The following is a 23,140-nucleotide window of genomic DNA, read 5'->3' on the forward strand; positions in this document are numbered from 1 at the left end:
TATTTCCATAACTTTTGTGTACAGTCTCCCTTAAGAATCAAGTGTACTCATTCTCCTTAAGTACAAAATAATTTGGCTGAGAAAAATCTGGGCAGCAAACAATGATAAGGTTGATAATTTTTTTCTAGTCTAAAATACAAAAAACATGGAGTAAGAATTATTATAATACAAACGATGAATTATTATACTAAACCACAACACAAAAAAAAGCTATAAAATAAAAAAACTCCTCAATCATATTCTTCAATCAGATATGTCAGTCAACAACTTATTCTCAAGTACTAACATTTTTTATTTCCGAGAGGTTTTAATACCAATCAGACATTAATACCAATTAATACCAATCAGACAGTATAACATTATTTTCACAGGTATGGGTAGACCGAACCTCATCAAGTGAGTTTTCAATTAGACTTTTAATAAGCTAATGCCCAATAAGTCCATTTTAAGAGTGAGCTTTAACAAGTTGAAGCTCATCTAACAGTGGTTCATGCTTTAATGTAACAATGAGTCACATTATGAAAGAGCCTATTTTGCAGTCTTCTGTTAACCAATATTTTGGTTAACAGAAAAACGGCTGCTTTCATCCTTGTTGTGTTTAAGATTGTTTTTTGAAAAAAGGCAAAATAGAGTTAGTAATGAAAAACGAAAAATAGAGTTAGTTATGACAAACTTTAAATTATACAGTTTGATTTTATTAACATAAAGATGGAGTACCCGCTCAAGCTTATTTATCGCCACGGACAAATTGCGTAAAACGAATATTTTATTAAGATCCCGGTAATATATATACATTAGCCACAAGACATTTCCAGGCCCGGGGCTGTAAATATAAAAGGCGATCACTTAAAAGATACTGAGCGAGAGCGAGGCTATGCTGGGTGGTCTGGGGGCAAACAAGCCCCCAAGCAGAGACGTCTTCCCAAGCAGAGGAAATTTTAACAAACTTTGAGCTTCATGTCATTATCTTTGAGAAGTTTTTGTATTAGTTTTAGAGCTGACATTCTGATAGGAATAGATCCTTTACTGACTCAGCGACAACTGGACCCAGCGGGCACAGACATCCGTCCGACGTCTATACAAGTCTGTAGGACGTCCTTTACACGTTCAGCGCACGTTCCGTGCCCCCTGACGAAAAGCGCAATATTGCAGGCCGACAACACCAGAGGGGTGGGGTTAAGGCTTTTTTTTTCTGAAGGACCCTATTTTTTTTTTCAAGAAAATTCTAGATATAGAAGACTTTTTTTAAGAATTGGCGATGGCGCCCTCTACTTTGAAACCCGTGTCGTCGGCCCTGTATTGAACCTGTTTTCGTCATCAAGTGACAAAACTTGCAATACTTTCTTGTTCATTTTGTTTTATGCTCGTAGAAATAAAACTTTAATACGTAATACCTATTCTTGGTTTTCAAATTTGATAAAGTTAAATACAATATATTGCATTTAAATATAAATACTATTATATATGCTAAATACAATATATTGTATGCAGAGTTGTTAACAAGGTCAAAAGTAGCAAGACCAAGGCCACACGTTACAAGACCAAGGCCAAAAGTTACAAGACCAAGAGTTTTTAAGGTCAAGGCCAAGATTAAGAGTTTTAAGGCCTACGCAAACATTTATAAGGCTAAACACTTCAATTTCTGCCTTACGTTAAGGCCAATCATTAACAAAACTGTAAGTAGCAAAAGCTGTGACAATAAAACCACATTTTAAGGCCAAGGCCAAAATTTTCAAGGTGAAAACCAAGGCCAAGGTCAACAGTCTCAAAGCCAAGACCAAGGCCAAGGCCTCAATTTTTGGCCTTAAGGCCATGCCAAGGCCAAGGACTAACAACTCTGATTGAATGTAGCATAAAAAAATGTAAACGAAATATACAATACTCTTAAAGATAACGATATGGTATACTATTTAAGTTTCATTTATGATTTTATGACCACTTTGTTACCGCAGAAAATTTGATCATTGATTATTCGTGCATTTTGGATTATATATTTGATTTTAAGTTGTATTGAATTACAAAAATAGTTACGCAAAATTCGCTAAAAAAGACATTATAATAATAATATTATAATGCCGCAAATTCAAAGTTCAATTGAACTTTGAATTTGATTTAAATCTAGTATCTAAAGAATTTAGTCTTTAATTATTTGTAAAATAAAAAAAAGTTTAATTAATACTTTTCTTTAGGATCTTTAATTGGCTCATCTTATGCTTTGAATGAGAAGTTGGTCTTTTTTTTTCTAACTTTTTTTCTGTTTTTTTGTTTTGTTTTTTGTTTTAATTTCTATTAAGGTGCCCCAAGAAGTCTTTACGATCTTATCACAGAGCACCGCGGATGAGCATTTAATTGGAAGTTTACGCCTCCTTCCTAACCGATGTCGCAAAACTTGCCCAGAGGTGGGGTTTGAATTACGGATCCTTTGTTTCTGAGGCAACTGCGCTACCATTGTGCCACGGCTGCTCTTGTTTGTTGTCTTGCTATTGTTGATTGAAAGTTAGATTCAACGTCAATTTCATCATCTAATTTTTTTCCGTCAAAAATAGTTTCATTAAAAACTTGATACGAGATCCCTAAAAATATTTTGCAGTTTTGTAAAATAATAAGTGCAGATATTAAATCGTATTCTTTTAAATGCATCGTTTTATTGGATTGTTTTGTTGGATCATCGTTTTGTTGGATGCAATTTTACATTTTTATACTTAAGAAGTATTGATCAAAAAAATTTTGTTTCATAAATTTCTTTTTTCATAAATTCTTAACAAAGCATCGTAAATATCTAATAAATGAAACCTTTGCGTTGTATATTTTTTCTGAGGTAGTTAGCTTTATTTGTCTCTTTTTGAGAACTCTTCTTTCATAGTTTCATATTAACAACTTTTGCTGAGTGGTTGCAACGGTTCTTAAAGTTATTGTTCACTTTTAATAAAGCAGTCATATACACAAGTTAAAGAACCAAGCAATTATTTTTGTAAATACTATTTCCCTAATTTTTTTTATAAATTTTAGCCAAAATTATTCTTTTGAGATATAAAATAAATAGCAGTTGAACTTCCACATAAACTTATCTTTATCTGCAAAGTTCCATATTTTCAATATATTTCAATATATTGAAGTTTTAAGTTCTTGTGTTTGTTTAATAAACCAGTATTTACATTTTAGTCAATCGGATAAAGTACTGGGAAAAACAACAATCAGAAATTAAATTAATCATACTTAAATAGAATTTAAAAAAAAAAAGATCAATTACAACATCGTAATCTATAAAAGAATGTCTTTACTATTGTTGTTTTATTAGTTTTTGATTAAAATGCTGTCTTTTTTTATTATTAGTTTTTGATTAAAATGCTGTTTGTGTATAAATATTTTGTTTTTTGAAAAGTGTTCCATAGTTTTTTGGAATCAAGCTGTTGTTATATTTATACATAAAAATTAGGTGTTGGTAAATATTGATTTATTATATATTCATCATTTGCATGTCTTCCATTAATGGTTTTGCATGTTATTATATAATAAAACATTATGTTATTATATAATAATACCATGTTATTATATAATCCTAATTATATATCCTATCTATTGGATCTATATCAGTGGTTCTCAAACGGAATCAATTCAAAGAAGTTTCTGTAAAACCGCGAAAAAAAAGCCATAATTCATTCAAATATTTGAATGTAAAATATTATGTAATTAACGCGTTTGAGTTAAGACAAACGTTTGAATATTAGGCAAGTTAAAATAACAGCTTGGAATTATACACAAAACTAGATAAAATTAGGTTTATTTGATAAAATATATGTACAACCAGGGCTATCGCGAAGAAATTTTAAACGGAGAGATAGAATAAACATTAAAGAAAAAAACATTGATAAATTTATAATTATATTTATAATATTACATAGTTTATTCATTTTAATTGAGTTTTTTTTAAAAAACTAATTTTTATTGGCACAATAATCGGATTTATTTATTTTTTATCTTCGATTTCAGCAGTAAATGGTTTTTTTTTAAAACACATATCAATACATATCATTCATTTTTCAAGCCATTCATTTTTCTATTTTTTATCTAAGAAAACCGGTCCTTTAACCGCTGTTCGAGACTTTAGTCTCGAACAGCGGTTAAAGGACCGGTTGTATAGCATATTAGCAGTTAAATTAAACTAAACCGGTTAAAGGACCGGTTTAGTTTAATTTAACTGCTAATATGCTATATTCAATTTGGAAGAACTTTATGTTATATAACTTCTCTTCTGTAATGCAGAATCTTTTTTTTCCATGATATGCTTTGGAGGTTCTTATTCTGATGAAGTTGTTCTCAGCGACTGTAAAAAATTCCGAGTGAGAATTTTTCATCTAGAAGAGACCGGACCACTTTAGAGAATAATTGAGATAGTTCTTTCTTCTTTTTTTTTAGAGAATCTAACTAAAATGATTTAGTTAGTGGAGCTGCATAGGCTTTGCGACGAGTACGAATTATATATAGTTCTTGTCGATTTTTTGTATTATATCAAGTTTATTAATATATGTCTTGGCAACTGGTGCGTATAACGCATTGGCGAATTCCATATCGCTTTTTGCAAAATCATTATGAGCCATCTTTAGGAATTTTTTGTAAATTTGAAGTTGCACTAGGTAATAAATCCATGCTTGAATATATTAGAAAAGAACTGAATCTATTTGGTTTTTAAATATTAGGTGTTGATCTAAACTCACACCAAGTAACTTAACTGTTTTGTCTGCTTTAATGCTGATTCCATCTTGGATTATTTAAACTTTTCTGGTAATCTATTATCTGGCGTTATGAACTTAATAAACTGACAGTACCGCCTTAAAGTATAGACACACCCTAATTTCCGGGGTCCCGCTTTCAGAGGGGCCACGGCGTCCATGTTATAAATACATTTTAAGTAAAAATTTTAAGCAAAAAGTTATAAGTAAAAAATTTTTTCTGAAAGCAAAATAAAATAAACTATTTGTGAATTGTGAATTTATAAGCAAATAATTAAATTTTACGATTACTCATTAAGTCGAAATTCACACATGCATTAAACTATTTGGATAAATGTAGGGTCATGGCACCCCCTACCGTGAAGAAGCACCTACCGTGGTTTTTCAAAAAATCAGTAAATTTCTTATGTTTTTTTTTTAATTTATCCTTTTAGTATTGTTTTATACAAAACTAACTTATTTCACTAATAAATAATTTTTAAAAAGATATATTTTAAAGATTTGAGATGTTTTTTTACCCGCAAATGATTTTTTTATTGCTTCCTTAAGAAAATCTTTAACAGTAAAAAAAAGTTTGTCTAGATTTTTTACGGCTTAAAACTTATATAATTTTTTTGATAAAAGTTTAAAATAGTTGTAAAAACATTGAATATTTTAAATTTTATCAAAAAATATTAGTATTTTTTGTATAACATTGTTTAATCTTTTACACGGTAGGTGATTAAGAAAATTATTTCATAAATTTCCCATACTGCAAAAACTGAACGGAAACTAGATGACACCCAACGTGTATTTAAAATTCGACCAATTTTCAACAGCTGAATATTAAGTAATTCTGCGCATGAACGTAACTATCTGCTATTTTTTGGGGAAGCCAACTATCTGCTATTTTTCGTGTATCACGACGTAAAGCTTATCTAGAAATGATTTTAACCTGCTAATGCTTGAGATCTCCCTAATAGTATCGCCTACTGATAATTCCAGTCTATGATTAGCACAATGCCAAACTATAACAGAAGGAAACTTTTCAGTGATTAATTTGAAAACGCCACTTTTGTATCCTAACATCACTGCTGCGCCATCACATGCTACAGAAACTTTTATTTCAAATGTTCATCTTTCATCCCATAAGAATTCAAGTAAAGCATCAAATAGTACTTTAGCCGTAACACTTTCAAGCTCCACTAAATCCAAATATAAATTGGTTGGTGAATTCATTCCGCTGCCTTTTACACAGCACCGAATGTACACTATCAGTGTCGATTTTTGGCTTATAGTAGTTGACTCATCAATTACTATCGAAATCTTACTTTTTAACTTTATGACTTCAGCAATAATTTTTTTCCTCATTTCGTTACCTATATGATTGACAATATTAAGGCATGCGTTTGTAGAATGAAGAATACAACCCCTTTCAACTCCATTAATTTCTTGAAGATCAATTTCCATTTCAAAGTTATTAAAAGACTGGTTTCCTTTTGCAACTTTTAATGCAGTTCAAAAATGATTGCTGTTACAATTTTCTCACGCGTTAAAGATTTTAAAATATTTTTTTGACATATTTTTGTCTATTTTTTAACTTCTTCTACCATCTTTAATGCAGCTTGATGTCCAGCAGATTCTTTGTGATCAAATATTTTCTTGCGTAACGAACTTAATTGTTGCTTTCTATCTTCACCATAATAAGAAACTTCATAAATGAACCATTCTTTAGATATTTTCACTCCCATCTTAGCTTCTACGCCAAGTGTTTTCACTTTTTGGCAAGTAGTGCAACCGAGCTTTTTTTGTCAAAAACAAAGCCACTCGTTTTTGGAACAAAACTCTGTTTTTTGCTCTAAAGTCCAGCAACTTGGCCTGCTATAATTGGTGTAATTGTGTGCAGAAGGTAAATCTGACGTTGTAATTTTAATTTCTTCTGTTTCTTTTGTATTTAATTTGATTTTTTTCTGAACAGGGGTGTCCACCGAGAAGAAACTGGTAATTTTTTTCATAATTAGTTATGCGTTATTTTGTTTAATTGATATTTTTACATCACTATTTAAATATATAAATTGGGTAATTACTTTGAATTTAAAACGCTAATAGCAGGAAATTCGTAAGCGATATAATAAAAAACAACTGTTGCAAATAGCGTAAAGCTTGTGTTTTAAAATTAGATCTTTTTTAAGTAGCGTTAGGTTAATATTCGGATAAAAATTGCACAGAAACAATAGAATTTCTTTAAAAATTTCTAAAAAACGCGTGTAGTTGCGAAATTAATAATCGGAAAAATAAACAAATTGGCGTCATAAAAACAAAAGAACTTGGCGTCATAAAAACGAACGCAATTAAGAAAAGGAGAAAATAAATTAAATTCTTCTCGAGCAAATTTGGAGACGCAGCGCTGTAATGTTTTTAAATCTGCAAAAAATGTTTAATATTTAAAAATGAACTAATTTTATTATATAATAATACGAGGAAAAAAATGTTTATATAAAGCAAAAAAATTATATATATAAAAAAAAAGGTGCCGGAACGCCGTTCTGGCACGTTCTAGGAGAAAAAAAGCACTGTATATATATATATATATATATATATATATATATATATATATATATATATATATATATATATATATATATATATATATATATATATATATATATATATATATATATACATATATACACACATAGTAATATATTAATTTATAATAATTTTTCTGATTATATTTAAAGTTTAATGTAATCGTTTTCTCCTTAATTCTCCTTACTTTTTTTTCAAAAAATTGTCATTCGCGACCAAATCTCCTTAAATATTAGAAAAATATATCTCCTTAAATCTCCTTAAAATCCTTACTTTTAGCCTCAGTTTTAATAATTGGAACCCTGAATTAAAAATAATCTATTTAAAGTATATAGAAATCAGTAGTATATTTTTTATCGGATGTGATTGTGTGTGATGAGTATATTTTTTATCAGATGTGATTGTGTGTGATGTGATTTTTATCAGATTTGATTGTGGTTAATAATTATATACATACAACTATTTAATATTGAAAATAGATCAGGTTTTTTATTTTATGTTAATACGTGCATTTTCATTATTATATGTATAATTCAAATCTTGAAATAAGAAAAAATGTATATGTGTATATAAATTAGAAATTTTGGTTTTATTTTTTAGATAGTGTTTTATCATATATAGAGATGTATATATGTATATTATATGTATTGTGTGTAGCAACCAGACAATCTCTAATGGACTTATTATAAAAGGACAAAAATAGACTTCGACAAAGCACTAATTGCAACAATTTTAATTACAACTATCAAAAATGAATTGTCTATAAAAAATGTTTGTCTTTCTAGACAATCATTTTAAAAACGGACACTAAATGAACAATCTCGATTTTTTAATGAGGTATAGAAGATCTATTTAATATATAATTTGGACTTATAACGAGTAATTAAATTTTCACTGCAGCATCGTTTCAAAAACTGAAAACGAGCACAAAATTAAAAATACAATTTTTCTAACAGAAGTTCATTTTTTAATTTTTTGTCCAGCGTGTGCTGTTGATTAAAAAGTTAATGTCTATTTAAAAACCTCAAAATGGACTATTTTGTGCTCAATTGAAGTTCATTAATTACTCAGTTCAGTTGTTTTTCAATTCTCAGTGAATGTGCGTGAAAATTTATTTTTAAAATACCCTCTCCAGTTTGGGATTACTTCAAAAAAGTTGAAGGTAAGTTTATCATTTAAAAAATTTTCCTTAGTCACTAAAATCTTTATCACCTTCAATAAAATTATTTTAAAAATACGTGATCAAGGAGTTGTCCTTTATAAAATGTGGATTAGTAAGTAGAAGATTCCAATAGGTGTTAAAATTTATTTAGGCTTGTGAATAAAACAATAGTGAAAAAGAAAAATGTTTTTTACTTTCATTTTATTGATGAATATGTACGCAAGTTTTAAACAATAATTAATCATGGGCAATGATCGTCATTTGGAGTTTTGATGTCATTTCAATATTTTTTTAATATTATAAATTTACTACATAACAATCTTCAAATAATACGGTAATGAAAGATTTCTGGTTTTATGAAATCAAGTAAATTTAGACAAAATCATAGACACCAAATAGACAAAAAATTATGCTTTGTAGACTTATGAAGTGAAAATTATTTTTTAACTGAGCAATCTTAGGACACCATCAAAAATTTGATAGACACAACAAGGACAAAAAATTAAACATTTGTTGTGTCCATTACAACATACAGAATTGTCTATGTCTGTGTTGTAAGTCTATCCATAGACTAGTCTGGTTACTAATTGTGTGTATATCTTAGATGCGGAAGAGATAGGGTGGGGGGGGGGGAGAAGTGGTAGATTCACTACCTCTTTTGCCTGAAAATATACTGAGAGAGTTAATTTCTAATTAAAGTCAGTATTTTTATTCCTTTATTTCTTTTTCTTTTTTTTCTACCACTATAGTTTTTTTTTTGATTTGTGCCACTGCAATTTAATTTTTAAACTAATTTTTCATACATTTTGTTTATTTAGAAAATTTAGAAAGTAAAGTTAGTAAGCAAAATTTCTTTATATTTTGTGTATATTAAAAAAAAATAACAAGGTTGACTTTAGTCAGCATTTTTTTATTTTGTAATAACATAATTAAATTTTTTTTTTTTTAATTTCTACTTTTTTTAATGTTAAAAAAATTAAATGTATTTTATAACTTTTTATATACTTTGTTAATCTATTTAGAAAAATTAGAAAATTTACAAAAATCAATTGGTGAGCAAAATATTGGAGATTCCCACCATTACAGTTGATTGGTATAGTTGTACTTTCCTATATTAGACAATATTACATTAATTGGTTGTTTTTATTATTTTTTTATAGTGTCCAGTCCAACTTCCCAACAGTCTGTAAGTAGTTATACCCACTTATACTTGACTCATTACATTTATTGCTTTTATTGATATATATTGATACTTTTTGCATATACCAATGCAAAAAGTATCAATGTTTTGGAGATACCTAGTAGGGTAGTATAGTTGTACTTGCCTATATAAGTCAAATATTACATTGATTTTGTTTTTTTTGTTTGTTTGTTTTTTTTTTGCATTTTTTAATCTGTTTTTTTTTTAATTTATCTCTAGCTGCTGCTTCTTCTTATGGTACAAATAAGTTGTTCACTTATACTTAACTTATTGTGTTGGTTATTGCTTTTATTGATAAAATATTGATATATTTTAGAGATTCCAACCAGTGAGGTTGCTTGGTATAGTTGTACTCACCTATACTTGGTAATATTACATGGATTGGTTGTTTCTATAATAATTTTTTTATATGGTGTCTAATCCAGCTTCCACAGTTATCTGTAAGTTGTTGTACTCACTTATACTTAAATTATTACATTAATTGGTTGATTTTATTCTATTTTTAATTTTTTTATATAGTTTCAGTTGCTGCTTCTTCAAATACAATAAGTAAGTTGCTGTACTTGCCAATAATTAATTTATATTACATTGATTGATTGCTTTTATTGTACTTTTTTAGTTTTTAATATAGCTGCAGTGTCTTCCAATTTAATCAATTAATGTAATAAGTCAAGTGTAAGTGAGTATAATAAACAAGTTGTTCTACTCACTTACACTTAATTTATTACATTGATTAATTGCTTTTATTGCTTTTTTTTATAGTAGATTTTTTGTTAGTATTGTCCTAGTAGGTAATTGCATTTATTTATATATTTTTTTCAGACTCAACGTGGGAAGCATTCAAGTTAACGTTCCCATCATCTGGATCCTCTTTCACAGAGTTTCTTCTCTCACTGGTACAGATATGGAAAGACCATTCTTCCTTTAGATGGGAGGGATGGCACCCCATACAGCACCAGAGAAAGAGAGCATGCTAGGAAGAGAAGAAGAGGTGGTTCAAAAGTTGTAAATTACTTTAGATTTTAAATAAAGACATTTTAATGAAATTTACAACTTTTGAGCCACTTTTTAAGTTGCTATTTTTTTAATTGTAATTTTTAGTTGTAATTTTTTTTTTAAATATATTTTGTTCATTAATTTTTGTGTTATTTTTCAATTTTTCCCATTAATTTTAATGATATCAAGTTAAATCATTTAAATTTTATTAACCAATGCTTAATGACAAGTAATAAAAGTCAGGGTCAAACATTTGATAAAGCTTATGTTAATCTCAAAAAGCCTTGGTTTTCACACAAACAAATTCTATGTAGCACGTTCCAGAACCAAGACATTTGATAATTTGTTTTATAACTTTGATAAACATGCATTACATGTCATTGAATGATTATTATACAAACAATATTTTATTTTTAAAATGTGATATTTGCAATTATTATGTCTCATGATGTGGTAATATATGTTATTTATTATATTTATTTTTTTTTATTTTTTTTTTATTTTAGGTGCCCCAAGAAGTCCTAACGCCCGCTAAAAAATGAGGCGTTGATTTGATGTTGATTCAATGTTTCTCGTCAACATTGATTCCATATTGATTTTTTTTCCAAAATGTTAGCCACTTATCAGCGTTGATTTGGTGTTTACAAAAAACGTTGATCGAGTGTTGCTTTTCAACGTTTAATCAACAAACATTTATTCTGGTGATTCAACACTGATTTTTATAATAGCCGACGGCATTTTGATATCGCTTTTTGATACATATATCAAAATGCATATATCAAAAAAATATATATCAATAATTTACGAAATATATATATATATATATATATATATATATATATATATATATATATATATATATATATATATATATATATATATATTTATACATATATATATATATTTATATATAAATATATATATATATAAATATATATATATAAATATATATATATAAATATATATATATATATATATATATATATATATATATATATATATATATATATATATATATATATATATATATGTATATTATATTTAAACAACTTTAAAATCTATTCTACAAAATAGAGTGCTCAATGTTCTTAAAAGAACAGAGCAATTATAAATTAGTAGGAAATCACTTAACAAAATTTTTTTTCATTTAACACAGTGTTTCATCAAACAAATTTTTTTTCATTTTATCACTGTTTCATCAAACAAATTTTTTTAATTTAACGCTGTGTTTCATCAGAAATGCTCTCATCAATAAAAAAGCCCAATATTGCTGATGAGTCTTTTTATTGATGAAACACAGTGTTAAATGAAATAAATTTTCGTTAAGTGATTTTCTACTAATTTATAATTTATATATATATATTAAGTATGTATATATATAAAATATTTGTATATGCAATTTATACATATTGCTCAAGTCTTTATTTGTTTTGTAAAAAACAGGCTGTAAATAAAGGATTTAGCAAAAATTTTATCGATAGAGCAATTCAAAGCTAACTCAAAAGAATAATGAAAGAAAGTAGGCATTGCGTTGAGTAAGAAAGTTTTTTATTGAATTTAACACAAAATTTATATTTTCAAACAATTTATTTAGCGTTTGCAGCATTGTTCATTTTTAAAACTTTTCGATTGAGTTGTGTTCCTCATTGCCTTAAAAATTCTGAAATGCCTGAATGACATTTGCAAATTTTTGCATCATGATGCTGTCGTGTAATCGTATCTAAATCAAAAATTCAAATCAAATTTGAAAAAATCAAACTGCAGAAATTATAGCAAATAGTTACATAAATGACTGACTGAGGAGTAATTCCACGTCAAAACAACCAATTTTTTTTTTAAATGCAACCCTATGTCTTTGGATTTTTTTAATATTTTTACCATAATTAGTACATTATAAAATAAGATAAATCCCAAAATTTCAAGGTCTAACTCCCAACGGTTCGTGAGTAATGGTTGTTTTAATTTTGGCTACTACTATTGTTTTGGTCATTTTCTGCCATTTTTAAATTTACATTTCTCCTTATAAAACCAAGTTTATAAACATTTGAGTTCTAAAAATAAGTGACTTAGTTAAATTCTAGGTGAGGAATTTAAATATATAAATAAAAAACTCATTTTATAATTAAAAGGTACCTAAATATCAATTATAAAGGTTAAAATAATTGACACCTGCCCCAGTAAAATTTTTAGGTGTACAGTAAATTTTTTAAGCCTAAAATTTCAAATTAGATCATTGCATGTTTGAAGAACATTGTGTAAAAAAATCATTTCTGCCAAATACATAGTTTAAAAATTGAATGAAAAATATTACAAAAAAAGCAAATATAGCATATTTCGCTTATCGTAGTATTCAAAATAAATAAAAATGATGCATACTTAAATTGATATAGAATTTTTATAATATATCCATTAAAAATTATTGATTTACAAATATATACTTATTAATTTTGTAAAAATCTTTTTTTGAAAGTTCATATTTGTCTGATATTATTTTTGGTGCACTTATTAATGTTATTACATTATTAAGTGCACCAAAATGTTATTGGTGATTAGTATCCAACAATAATCATTCCTTTTCGGCCAGAAAAACTGTTCAGATGGACCGTGTGGATGCATAAACTTTATTTTTATATCATTATATTCTTCATCTTTTTCTTCAACTACTGCAATTCACCAAAACGAGTCATATGTACATGCGTAATATTTGTATTTCTGCATTAGCTCAAAATTTATTAAACTTAAATTTTGGTAACTTGATTTTTTAGTTATATTAATAGATTTTGGATTTATATTGTTACTAGTTTTTTTAAATAACATAGATGCTTTCGAAACTGGTATGCAATGGTGAAATACTCGACTTCCTGGTATTGTTTTTCCTTTCTCAAATCGTTAATTTTATGTAGCTCTAACATTAACCATAGTTCCTTTATTAATTTTAAAGAACTTTATTGTGAGCGCTTTTTGAGTGCAAAATTCAAACATTGCATCGATTGTTAGTATTTTATTTTTCTTAGGACGTTTTCTTGCTGTTGTTCGTTTTACTGTATCACCTATTGGATCACAAGAAGATTTGCCATGACTGGTTGCAAAAAATATCCATTCAGCTTTCAATAAAAAATCTCCTGAGTGATGGCATAGATTTTGAAAATTTTTATACTGTCCTCCAAATCCACCAGAAAAGTAATACAATTTGAAAATTAAAGAAGGGATTCTTTGATATAATTACATAAAATATATTTGAAATCAAATTACCTTTCATTTTTTTTTTATTCACTTTATAAACATTACAACAATTGCCATTTTTCTTCTCAAATCTTTTTCCAAAGTAGTGAAAATGGGGATTACAAATGCTGAATAGTTCTTCACAAGCACGCAACTCAGATCTCCATAAAATGTTTTGAAGAGTATCATTTTATGGCATTCTGACTTCAAAACTGTACCAATATCTCATGAAATCATTTTGATAATGAATTAAAAAATGTTATACTTGCAAATTTAAAAATGCACAAGTATTAATTACATTATTTATGTAGAACTAATTGCAACATTTAAATTAGATGAACATGTCTGAATTCAGCAATTAAACTTTGATAATTGGAAAAGACAAGGAACCAAGGAACAAAAAGGAAACAAAAAATACATTAAAAAAACTTTCATAACTTGAGAACCACTTAGATTTAGATTTAGGTAGGAATTATCATTTTTTCTAAAGTACTTTGGCGAAAATTGAAAAAAAAATCAGAGAATTTAGGGTTGTATGGCCTGGTTGTTTTGAAATGGAATTACTCTTAGGAAAAGAAATAAAAATTGCACGTTTAATTCAGGAGCGGATCCACAATTTTTTGGTGTTTGAGTTAAATAACTTCCAGGTAAGTTCTATATTCCAAACCTTTGAATGTTCATACTAATGTCATTTAAAGATGTTTTGCAAAAATTTGCGCTGCAAAGAACTTGGGAACAAAAATACCCTAAAAATTAGAAATCTAAAACGTGGGGGAAATTAATTTTTTGAAATATAAATTCTAATATCCTAAACTAGGTAGAAATTTCTTTAAGGTAATAAAATTAATGATTTGTTTAGAAATCATACCTAATTAAACAACCCCCTTCGTTTTGAGGAGGTTGTAAACTTTACATGTTTATACCTTCTGAATGCCAAATGATTTTTTGACAAAATTTTAAAAATATGTACAATTTTTAATCTTATTAAAGTAAGTAATTTTTCTGTTTGGAAAAATCAATTCCCTTCACGTTTGGGTGGATGATTTCTACTTTTTAGGGTATTTTTGTTCCCAGACTCTTCGCAGCGCAATTTTTTGCAAAACATCCTTAAATGACATAAGTTTGAACATTCAAAGGTTTGGAGTATAGAACTTAGCTGGAAGTTATTTAACTCAAACACCAAAAAATCGTGGTCCGCCCCTGCAATTATATATACATTTTTAGTACAAAAGTAAAATATTTACAAAACTATGTATAAATGATTTTTTCACACAATGTTCTTCAAACATACAATGACCTAATTTGAAATTTTAGGCTTAAAAAATTTACCGCACACCTAAAAATTTTACAGTGGCAGGTGTCCATTATTTTGACATTTATAATTGATATTTAGGTACTTTTTAATTATAAAATGAGTTTTTTATTTATATATTTAAATTCCTCACCTTGAGATTAACTAAGTCACTTATTTTTAGAATTCACACATTTAAAGGCTTGATTTTATAAAGAGAAATGTAAAATTAAAAATGGCGGAAAATAACCAAATCAATAATAGTAGCTAAAATTAAAACAACCATTACTCACGAACCGTTGGGAGTAAAACCTTGAAATTTTGGGATTTATCTTATTTTATAATGTACTATGGTAAAAATATAAAAAAATCTAAAGACATAAGGTTGCACGGCCTGGTTGTTTTGACATGGAATTACTCTGGGATAAACAAAATATATTTCCTGTAAAAAAAAAATCTAAAAAAATGCATAAAACCATTCTTACCCACTATCATATGATACAGAGTGTATGTTTTAAAATTTATCTTCAATGAACCACCAGAGACATTAAAACAGGCCCCAGCGTCCTCGCTCATCATTAACTTTCCAATAGCAAAAGCTGATTTATATGGAGTATTACCTCCACAACGACTAAGAGAATTCATCTATTATTAAAAAAATAAAAAATTCTTAAGGGTCGTTTGCAAAATACCTCAAACATTTGGGGGAAAGGTGGTCATTTATTTTGTTTCATTTTGTGTGGGAAGAGGCCAAACAATTTGTGATGTCACAATTAATTTTAAAAACTGCATAAAATAAAATTAAAAACTATTTTTACTACTTTTTAAAATAAATAATTATTTAATAAAAACACACAAAAATTACGTGACATGACAAGGAGAATAAATTTGATCATTTGTGACACTTTCTGACAAAGGGGGGAAGGAGAGGGTATAAACAGTTGTAATGTGTGACTTTATTTGCGAATAAACCCTTATGTTTTATTTTAAAAAATAACAAATAATAATATAACATTGAAACTCATATTGTTATCAGTAGCAACTCACCACTCTACTTTTAAAAACATTGCTAGCCTTGACTTTTTCTTCTAGTAAATCCACATCAGATTTTGTTAGGCATCTTTCAAAAATGGGCTTTGTAGATAAAGAACTAGCGCTCATTGTTGATGTAGGCTGCTGTAGAAATAACTTATCTACCTACAAAATGTAAAAAAATCTTGAATTACTTACTTTTAACATTACACACCAAATGCAAAGCCCCTCTAAATCCAAAATTTAAACATTGAATAGAATATCGAATCAATTATACTATATATTTGCAAATTGAATTAAGTCTTGAATCTTAAAAAAGAACAATTTTTAAACTAATCTTTTTTTTAAATAAGATGTCACTGTATGAGATTGGAGACTTAGAGCAGGTATTTACTGCTCCCCCTCCCCCCTTCTATTATAAGACCTTACTTTATAAATTGCAGTATAGTAATTATTCATTGTCATAAAAAAATATTATCTCTTATGATAATATTTTACAGAATACATATTATGTTCATTCTATAAGAATGAAATTATCTTGATTTCAATACATGGATTTTTAAAATTGCTTTTCAAATCACTTTTCTGATTTGATTCAAAATTTTGAAAATTTGTGGGGGCCTTATGTAATCTTTGATATTAAAATAAAAAGCAACAGTAGTACCTTTTTATCTATTTTTGCCATCCAACTCAATGCAACTTTTTGAAAATCTTAAAAAAAAAATGTAGTAAAATAAATAATATTTATTATTATTAATGTAAAATATTTTTTAAAAAATTACCTAAATGGAAAAAATAAATAAAACTTTGATTAACATGTTGAAATGTACATTCTTAAAAATTTAATTTACCCTGGCAAGACAAATGTGTTTCTCTGCTATCCTCTTTAATCAAAACACAACTTTCAAAGCCATTTTCTACCTAGGTATAGATAAATTATACATACAAAAATTAAACAAAATTTTTAAACATTATATAGCGATTTTTATTTAAACTTGTCAACAAACATATATTTATAAAATATTTGTCAAAAAAATTATATTCTATAACATATAGTTCTGATTTCTATTAATTTTTTTATTGCACACGCACACAGATTTTAATTAGAACAAAAGCAACATTAGGACTTTTTTTTTAACAATATATTTGAAGACAACATCATTTTTCCTTGAGATAGATTAGTTTCTTTCGAGAAGTCAATGTTATTATCAGCAACTGAAAAGCTTGCTATTTCACTGTGTAAATGGGGAGTTGATATCGATTTAAAAACATCTATAATTCAGTAAAAAAATAAGCATGTTTAATTTAACAAACCGTTATTTTACTTTTGCAAAAATAGTTAACCTGCTATATTTGAAGTCACGTTAGATGTTCTTTGGCTATTTGAACTATCAAAATAATGTCTTCCATATAGTTCTTAATCACCAACCACATTATCTTCATCACTTTCACAGAATTTCATTGCCGTCATTCTCCTTTAATACAAATTTTACTTTTTAAACAAAAAAAAGTGCAAAAAAAATGTGTAATTCTTTATTGAAAAATTTTTTATTTATTAAAAACTAATTTTAGTAAAATTTACTTTCGCTTTGTCCCTTTTTTCTCTTCAGTATCAGTTTCAATATTTGAAGAATCTGCTGCTTTTTCTAAGCACCGAGCTTCTTCATAAAAATCTAAACACAAATCTATGTACGTAAAATCATTTATCAATATCTAATGAAAATGTAATTGAAATGTTTGCGGCAAAAGCAAGCTATAAGAATCGGGTGCAGTTGGTGCACCGCATAAAAATTTATGAATTTTAATGAAAAACCCATGAAAATTTTTTAGTTTTTAAAAAACACTAAAAGTTTAAAAAAAAAACTAGAAGTTTTAAAAAAAAACTAAAAACATTGTTAAAAAAAACTTTTTTTTTTTAAAGAGTCCAAAATAAAAATGTTTTATTTTTAATTAAAAAAAGTTTTTTTAATCGTTGGAAATCTTCTTTAAACATTCTAAAGACATTCAGAAAGTATAATATGAACAAATGCCCGTTGGAATATTGGATTTAAAATAAGTGATATTAAATGAGAGAATAGTCATATTGTAACGGGGGGCCCAAAATAAATTTGCACCAGCACATGTTTATCCTCTCCAGTGCCCTGGTCAAAACATACAGTTCAGTTTCTAATTCAATTATTTTACATTTTTTTATAGTAATATGCAAACCTGTAGTGTATAAAATCCTAGCTGGGTATATCTTCCAATCAGAGGTTGGTGCCTGCAAGGTAGTGACAGCTTTACGAATTGCAGCGAAACTTTTAAATGGCGGCCAGAAGCATTTCCCATCATTTTTCATCCAACTTTTAGCAATCACTTCCACTTCTTTAATTTTTCCATTTAAAAATTCAACGATGGCAAAAGACATTTCAATATTCCGGTGCAATTCAATTCTAAACAATCTTATTTAAGTTACAAAATAAAATTAAAAATACATTAGAGATTAAAACAATGAACTTGGTAAAAGATTTTTTAGATTTATTAATGTAAAACACCAGCGTAAATATTTTATTATTTCTATAAACATACCAGGTATTAGTTTCACACAAAAAAATTTTAAATTAAAATGCATTCAACTCACTTTAAAATTATTCAATAACTCAATTATTCAATATTTGACAAATTTATAACAAATTTTACAAAATGACACATGCAAAAACATTCTTTAAAAATTGATGTTCTGCAAGTATAATCAAAATTTGTGTTTTTACTTCAAGAAATCAGTGATCATAGGCAATATCATAATATCTAAGCAGAAAAAAAGCATAACCACCTTCTTGAACAGGTATCATCATGCCTTTTTTCAAAAGTTCTTTTTTTTTCAGAAAAATTGTTTTTAGGTTGGCTAATGAATTTTCATAACAAATGTCTAAATAAGATGTTTCAAAACAATCAGGAAAAAACTTTCGAACTGAATGAGGATTTAGTGCCTAACTTTTTACAAGATCTACTAAAACCTCTTTTACTAAAATAAACCTTTTTTCTCACATCTTGTTGATTCAGTATTTGGGCAACAGTCTGATGTGATTTTCGCACCATTTTTTAATTCGACCCAAAAAGTTTTCAAAAAGAAAAGTTGATAGATGATCAAGACTCTCCCCAAAGTTAACACAATCATCAGCTAAATGAATCATGCTACAAACATTGTATGTTACAAAGATCTCCCCATACAAAATTTGTACTTTTCTAACAAACCAAAAAAGCAACTGTTTAGCATATGCCACTAACAATTCATTTTTCACCATTTTATCTGAAACCAGTATGTGCATAGCAATTAAAAGAGAAATAAATACGACATAGTTAGTTTTATTTATTTTTCCTTTTAAAACAATAGTTCCACCATAAAGCAGAAAGAATCGAAAACTCTGGTGCTTTCCACTTCTAAAGTTCATTTAAAGAGCGTGGTCTGCGTTGAAAATTGGGTGGTGTATAACTTCGTAAATTTATGAGCTCATTTGAAATACTGTCTTTAACAGATTGACTTATTCTAATACATAGGGGACCTTTACACCAGTTTATTAGAAGTTTTTTAACTACCCCAAGACATATAAGGTGCATATAGTCCAATGGGAATCCAGCAGGGTTGCATGGTTTTAACCAAATGGTTTAAACCAATTAAAAAAATGTTGGTTTAAACCAAATTAATGTTTTTTTAAAAAGATTTGAACTTACAACAGGAAACTAAAACATGGTTATGTTAACAAATATAACTAATCTTCAATATAGATATTTTTTTTAAATCCATGATTTTTGTTTATGTTTTTTCATAGAAGTTCTCAGTGTTCTTTTAGAACAGAGTTGTAATAAATTAGTAATAACACATATTTATCTGTTTTCTTCTACAGGCTGTTTCTCCTTCAATAGGTTCATCAAGAAGAATTGCTTCCTAACCAACTTATTTCATCAGGAAGTTTTCTTAATGATATATATATATATATATATATATATATATATATATATATATATATATATATATATATATATATATATATATATATATATATATATATGTATATATAAATATATGTGTATATATATATATATATATATATATATATATATATATATATATATATATATATATATATATGTATATATATATATATGTATATATAAATATATGTGTATATATATATATATATATATATATATATATATATATATATATATATATATATGTGTGTGTGTGTAAATATATATATATATATATATATATATATATATATATATATATATATATATATATATATATATATATATATATATATATATATATATATATTTGTTTAGCAAAACTATAAGTAGTTCTAACATAATTTATTGATATCACAAAAAATGTCTCAAAAAACTGGGCGCAAATGTGATATGATTTAGTTAAAATATACACGAGTGACTGTTCCAGAAAGAAATGGGTGTAGAGCAGAAAGAAAGGGGTGTAGAGCAGGTGTAGAGTAATGCGTGTAGAAAAGAAATGGAAGGTCAAATTCAAAGGATGCATGAGCATATAAAAAAGTGCAAGCAATCACAACTCCATGAAATTATGGAGTCAACAGAAGATCAACAACTTCTTGAAGGTAGTTAAATTACTGCATTGCCATTTTAAATTTTAAACTTTCCTTAAATTGTAAACATATATATTTAAAGATCCTAGATATTTTGGATATAATCTTTCTGAAAATGAAAATGAAGCTGCCATGAATTTTGCAGATAAAGAGTTCAAGAATTTGTTACCAATAATATTCAAATTAAAAGCCAAATCTGCTCCATTCGATAAAAGCTATTTGTATAGTGAATCTGTTTTAAAAAATATATCACCAATAGAATGGTGGAAATCTCTAAAAATTGTGGATTGTAACATAATGGATACTGAAGGTTTATTAAATGCACCTAGTGCATTTAATAAACCTTCAGTAAAAAATTCTTTCAATTCCAGCTTCTAGTGCTGGAATTGAAAGAATTTTTTCAACTTTTGGCCTTGTTCATTCCAAGTTAAGAAACCAATTGGGGGTAGAAAAAGCAGCTTGTATTTATATATAGAACACTAAACAATAATGTATTGAATAACTTTGATGAAATATTACAGTAATATTGATAAAGAATATAGTTTACTCAAATAAAATGCGTTATGCTTTATTTTAATTTAAAAGGATAACTAAATACGGCATATTTAATAAAAATCTAATTTTAACCAAAAAAACCATGGTTTTTTTGGTTTTTTTAAAAAACTGATGGTTTTTGGTTTTTTTCAAAAAAAACGGTTTTTTTGCAACCCTGGAATCCAGTTACCATTGGGAAATTCAACTGAACAAGGGAAGAAAGACTCTCAAGTTTGTGACCTTCTTCTTTATACAAATTATTTTTAAAAGCCATGTCAGTACGAAGTAAAGCAGTTGTTTCCAATAATCTTACACCATGTTCTTGTGTGCCAACTGCTATACATCTTTCACAGCTATGGTAGCCACTATGCCCTATAATGCATTTAACAAATGCTCTTGCAGGCGCATCACAAACAAAAGCTCTAATAGTCACCTGCAGCTGTTTATACCCATTAATTTGCAATTTTTTATTTCAAGAATAAAATCTTTAAAGTACTCATCCAAATTGTTTGGTTTTCCCTGACCATACCAAATTGCAACAGCATATGGTTCTTTTCTGTTAATTGTAATTAGTGTAGGCCAAATGGAAGTCTTTTTACTATTGTACATAGGTGCACCATCAATACTTACAATTATATCAAGCTTTTCCTTATTTCCAACTGTTGATATATAATAATCAATTGCATTTTCAACTCCAAGATATATAATCGCCTTTACTGACATATTAAACATTAACTTTTTAAAGAAATTTTTGTAATGTCTGCCTGCATTTTGGTATAGATGGAGTAAATTTATTTAAGTGAAATAAAATTGCATTTAAGGCATCATCTTTTATACAGTATTTTAATGACCAATTATAAAAAAAATCTTTTGTTGAAGTTAGAGTATCAAAACTACTGTATAAACTATTTTCAACTGCAATCTTATCAACATCAACATAATTAGATTCAACTTTACTTAAACAAAATTTATTTTCAGGCGAAGTGATTTAAAACATCAATATATCGCTGTGCACATCTTTAGAAACTACATTATTGTGCACATCTTTAGAAAATTCAAAACTCTTTTGAATGTCTGAATCTAGATGCATGCAATTTCCTCTAACAACAATATTGGACTCTTCAAGAAGATATTTTATTCTTTTTTTAGTATCTCTTTCTTCTTTCATAAATTCTCTCATGTATAGGCTTCTGTCACGTTTATTATCACGCATTATTATCTTTATCTTATTACATCACAAAAGAAAAAAAACAACGAATTATTATTCTTATACAGAAAAAACCAATTTAAATTGCATTTTGTACGATATGATTTAAGTTTGCAGTCAGAATTTATCAGGCAAATACTTGCAGTCATAAACATTACTAATTTGCTATGATAATAGTAATGTTATTATAATAAGCATTATTAAGCCAAATTGCTGCTAAATTGTGACTTTTGCATGTTAAATTGTTAAAATATTTATATTATGATGTTTTATTATCCTTAAATAGTTAAAAAACTACCCTAATTTCATTAAGATAATCTTTATTCAAGAACTGAAAATATAATTACTTAATAAAATATATGTTTTTCAATAAAGTTTATATTCATTTCATACCGTAATATAATTAAAATTTGAGCAAACGTTTTATTACCACCAAAAATAACAAAAAAATCCCAGCAGAACATGCTGTTTGCTCAGCAAATTACTGTTAATAAACGGATCAATAAATTTGTTTATTGTCAACAGAAAATCAACGAACGCTCAGTGTTTGTAAATAGACGTTGATTTGCAGTTGATAACACTGCCGTTGCTACAAC

The 23,140-nt window shown here is 27.1% G+C and overlaps 1 protein-coding gene across 5 annotated transcripts; it reads right to left on the reverse strand.

The window, feature by feature from the left end:
- Positions 1 to 12,188: 12,188 nt before the first annotated feature.
- LOC136088670 (uncharacterized) lies at positions 12,189 to 23,140 on the reverse strand. Of its 5 annotated transcripts, XM_065812989.1 has the most exons (9): positions 22,938 to 23,140; positions 18,411 to 18,634; positions 17,785 to 17,875; positions 17,547 to 17,677; positions 17,054 to 17,474; positions 16,867 to 16,913; positions 16,218 to 16,367; positions 15,656 to 15,815; positions 12,189 to 12,377 (listed from the first exon to the last, which is right to left on the reverse strand). In XM_065812989.1, the coding sequence occupies exons 1-4, from the start codon at positions 23,006 to 23,008 to the stop codon at positions 17,620 to 17,622; spliced, it is 444 nt and encodes a 147-aa protein (XP_065669061.1). In that variant the 5' UTR covers positions 23,009 to 23,140; the 3' UTR covers positions 12,189 to 12,377; positions 15,656 to 15,815; positions 16,218 to 16,367; positions 16,867 to 16,913; positions 17,054 to 17,474; positions 17,547 to 17,619. The 5 variants fall into 5 exon arrangements, with proteins under 5 accessions (XP_065669061.1, XP_065669064.1, XP_065669065.1 ...); XM_065812991.1 differs by lacking the exons at positions 12,189 to 12,377; positions 15,656 to 15,815 and having other exon boundaries at positions 16,231 to 16,367; positions 17,054 to 17,119; positions 22,938 to 23,092; XM_065812990.1 differs by lacking the exons at positions 12,189 to 12,377; positions 15,656 to 15,815 and having other exon boundaries at positions 16,231 to 16,367; positions 17,054 to 17,123; positions 22,938 to 23,092.

This window comes from Hydra vulgaris, chromosome 12, assembly GCF_038396675.1.
Source record: "Hydra vulgaris chromosome 12, alternate assembly HydraT2T_AEP".
Classification (NCBI taxonomy): domain Eukaryota; kingdom Metazoa; phylum Cnidaria; class Hydrozoa; order Anthoathecata; family Hydridae; genus Hydra; species Hydra vulgaris.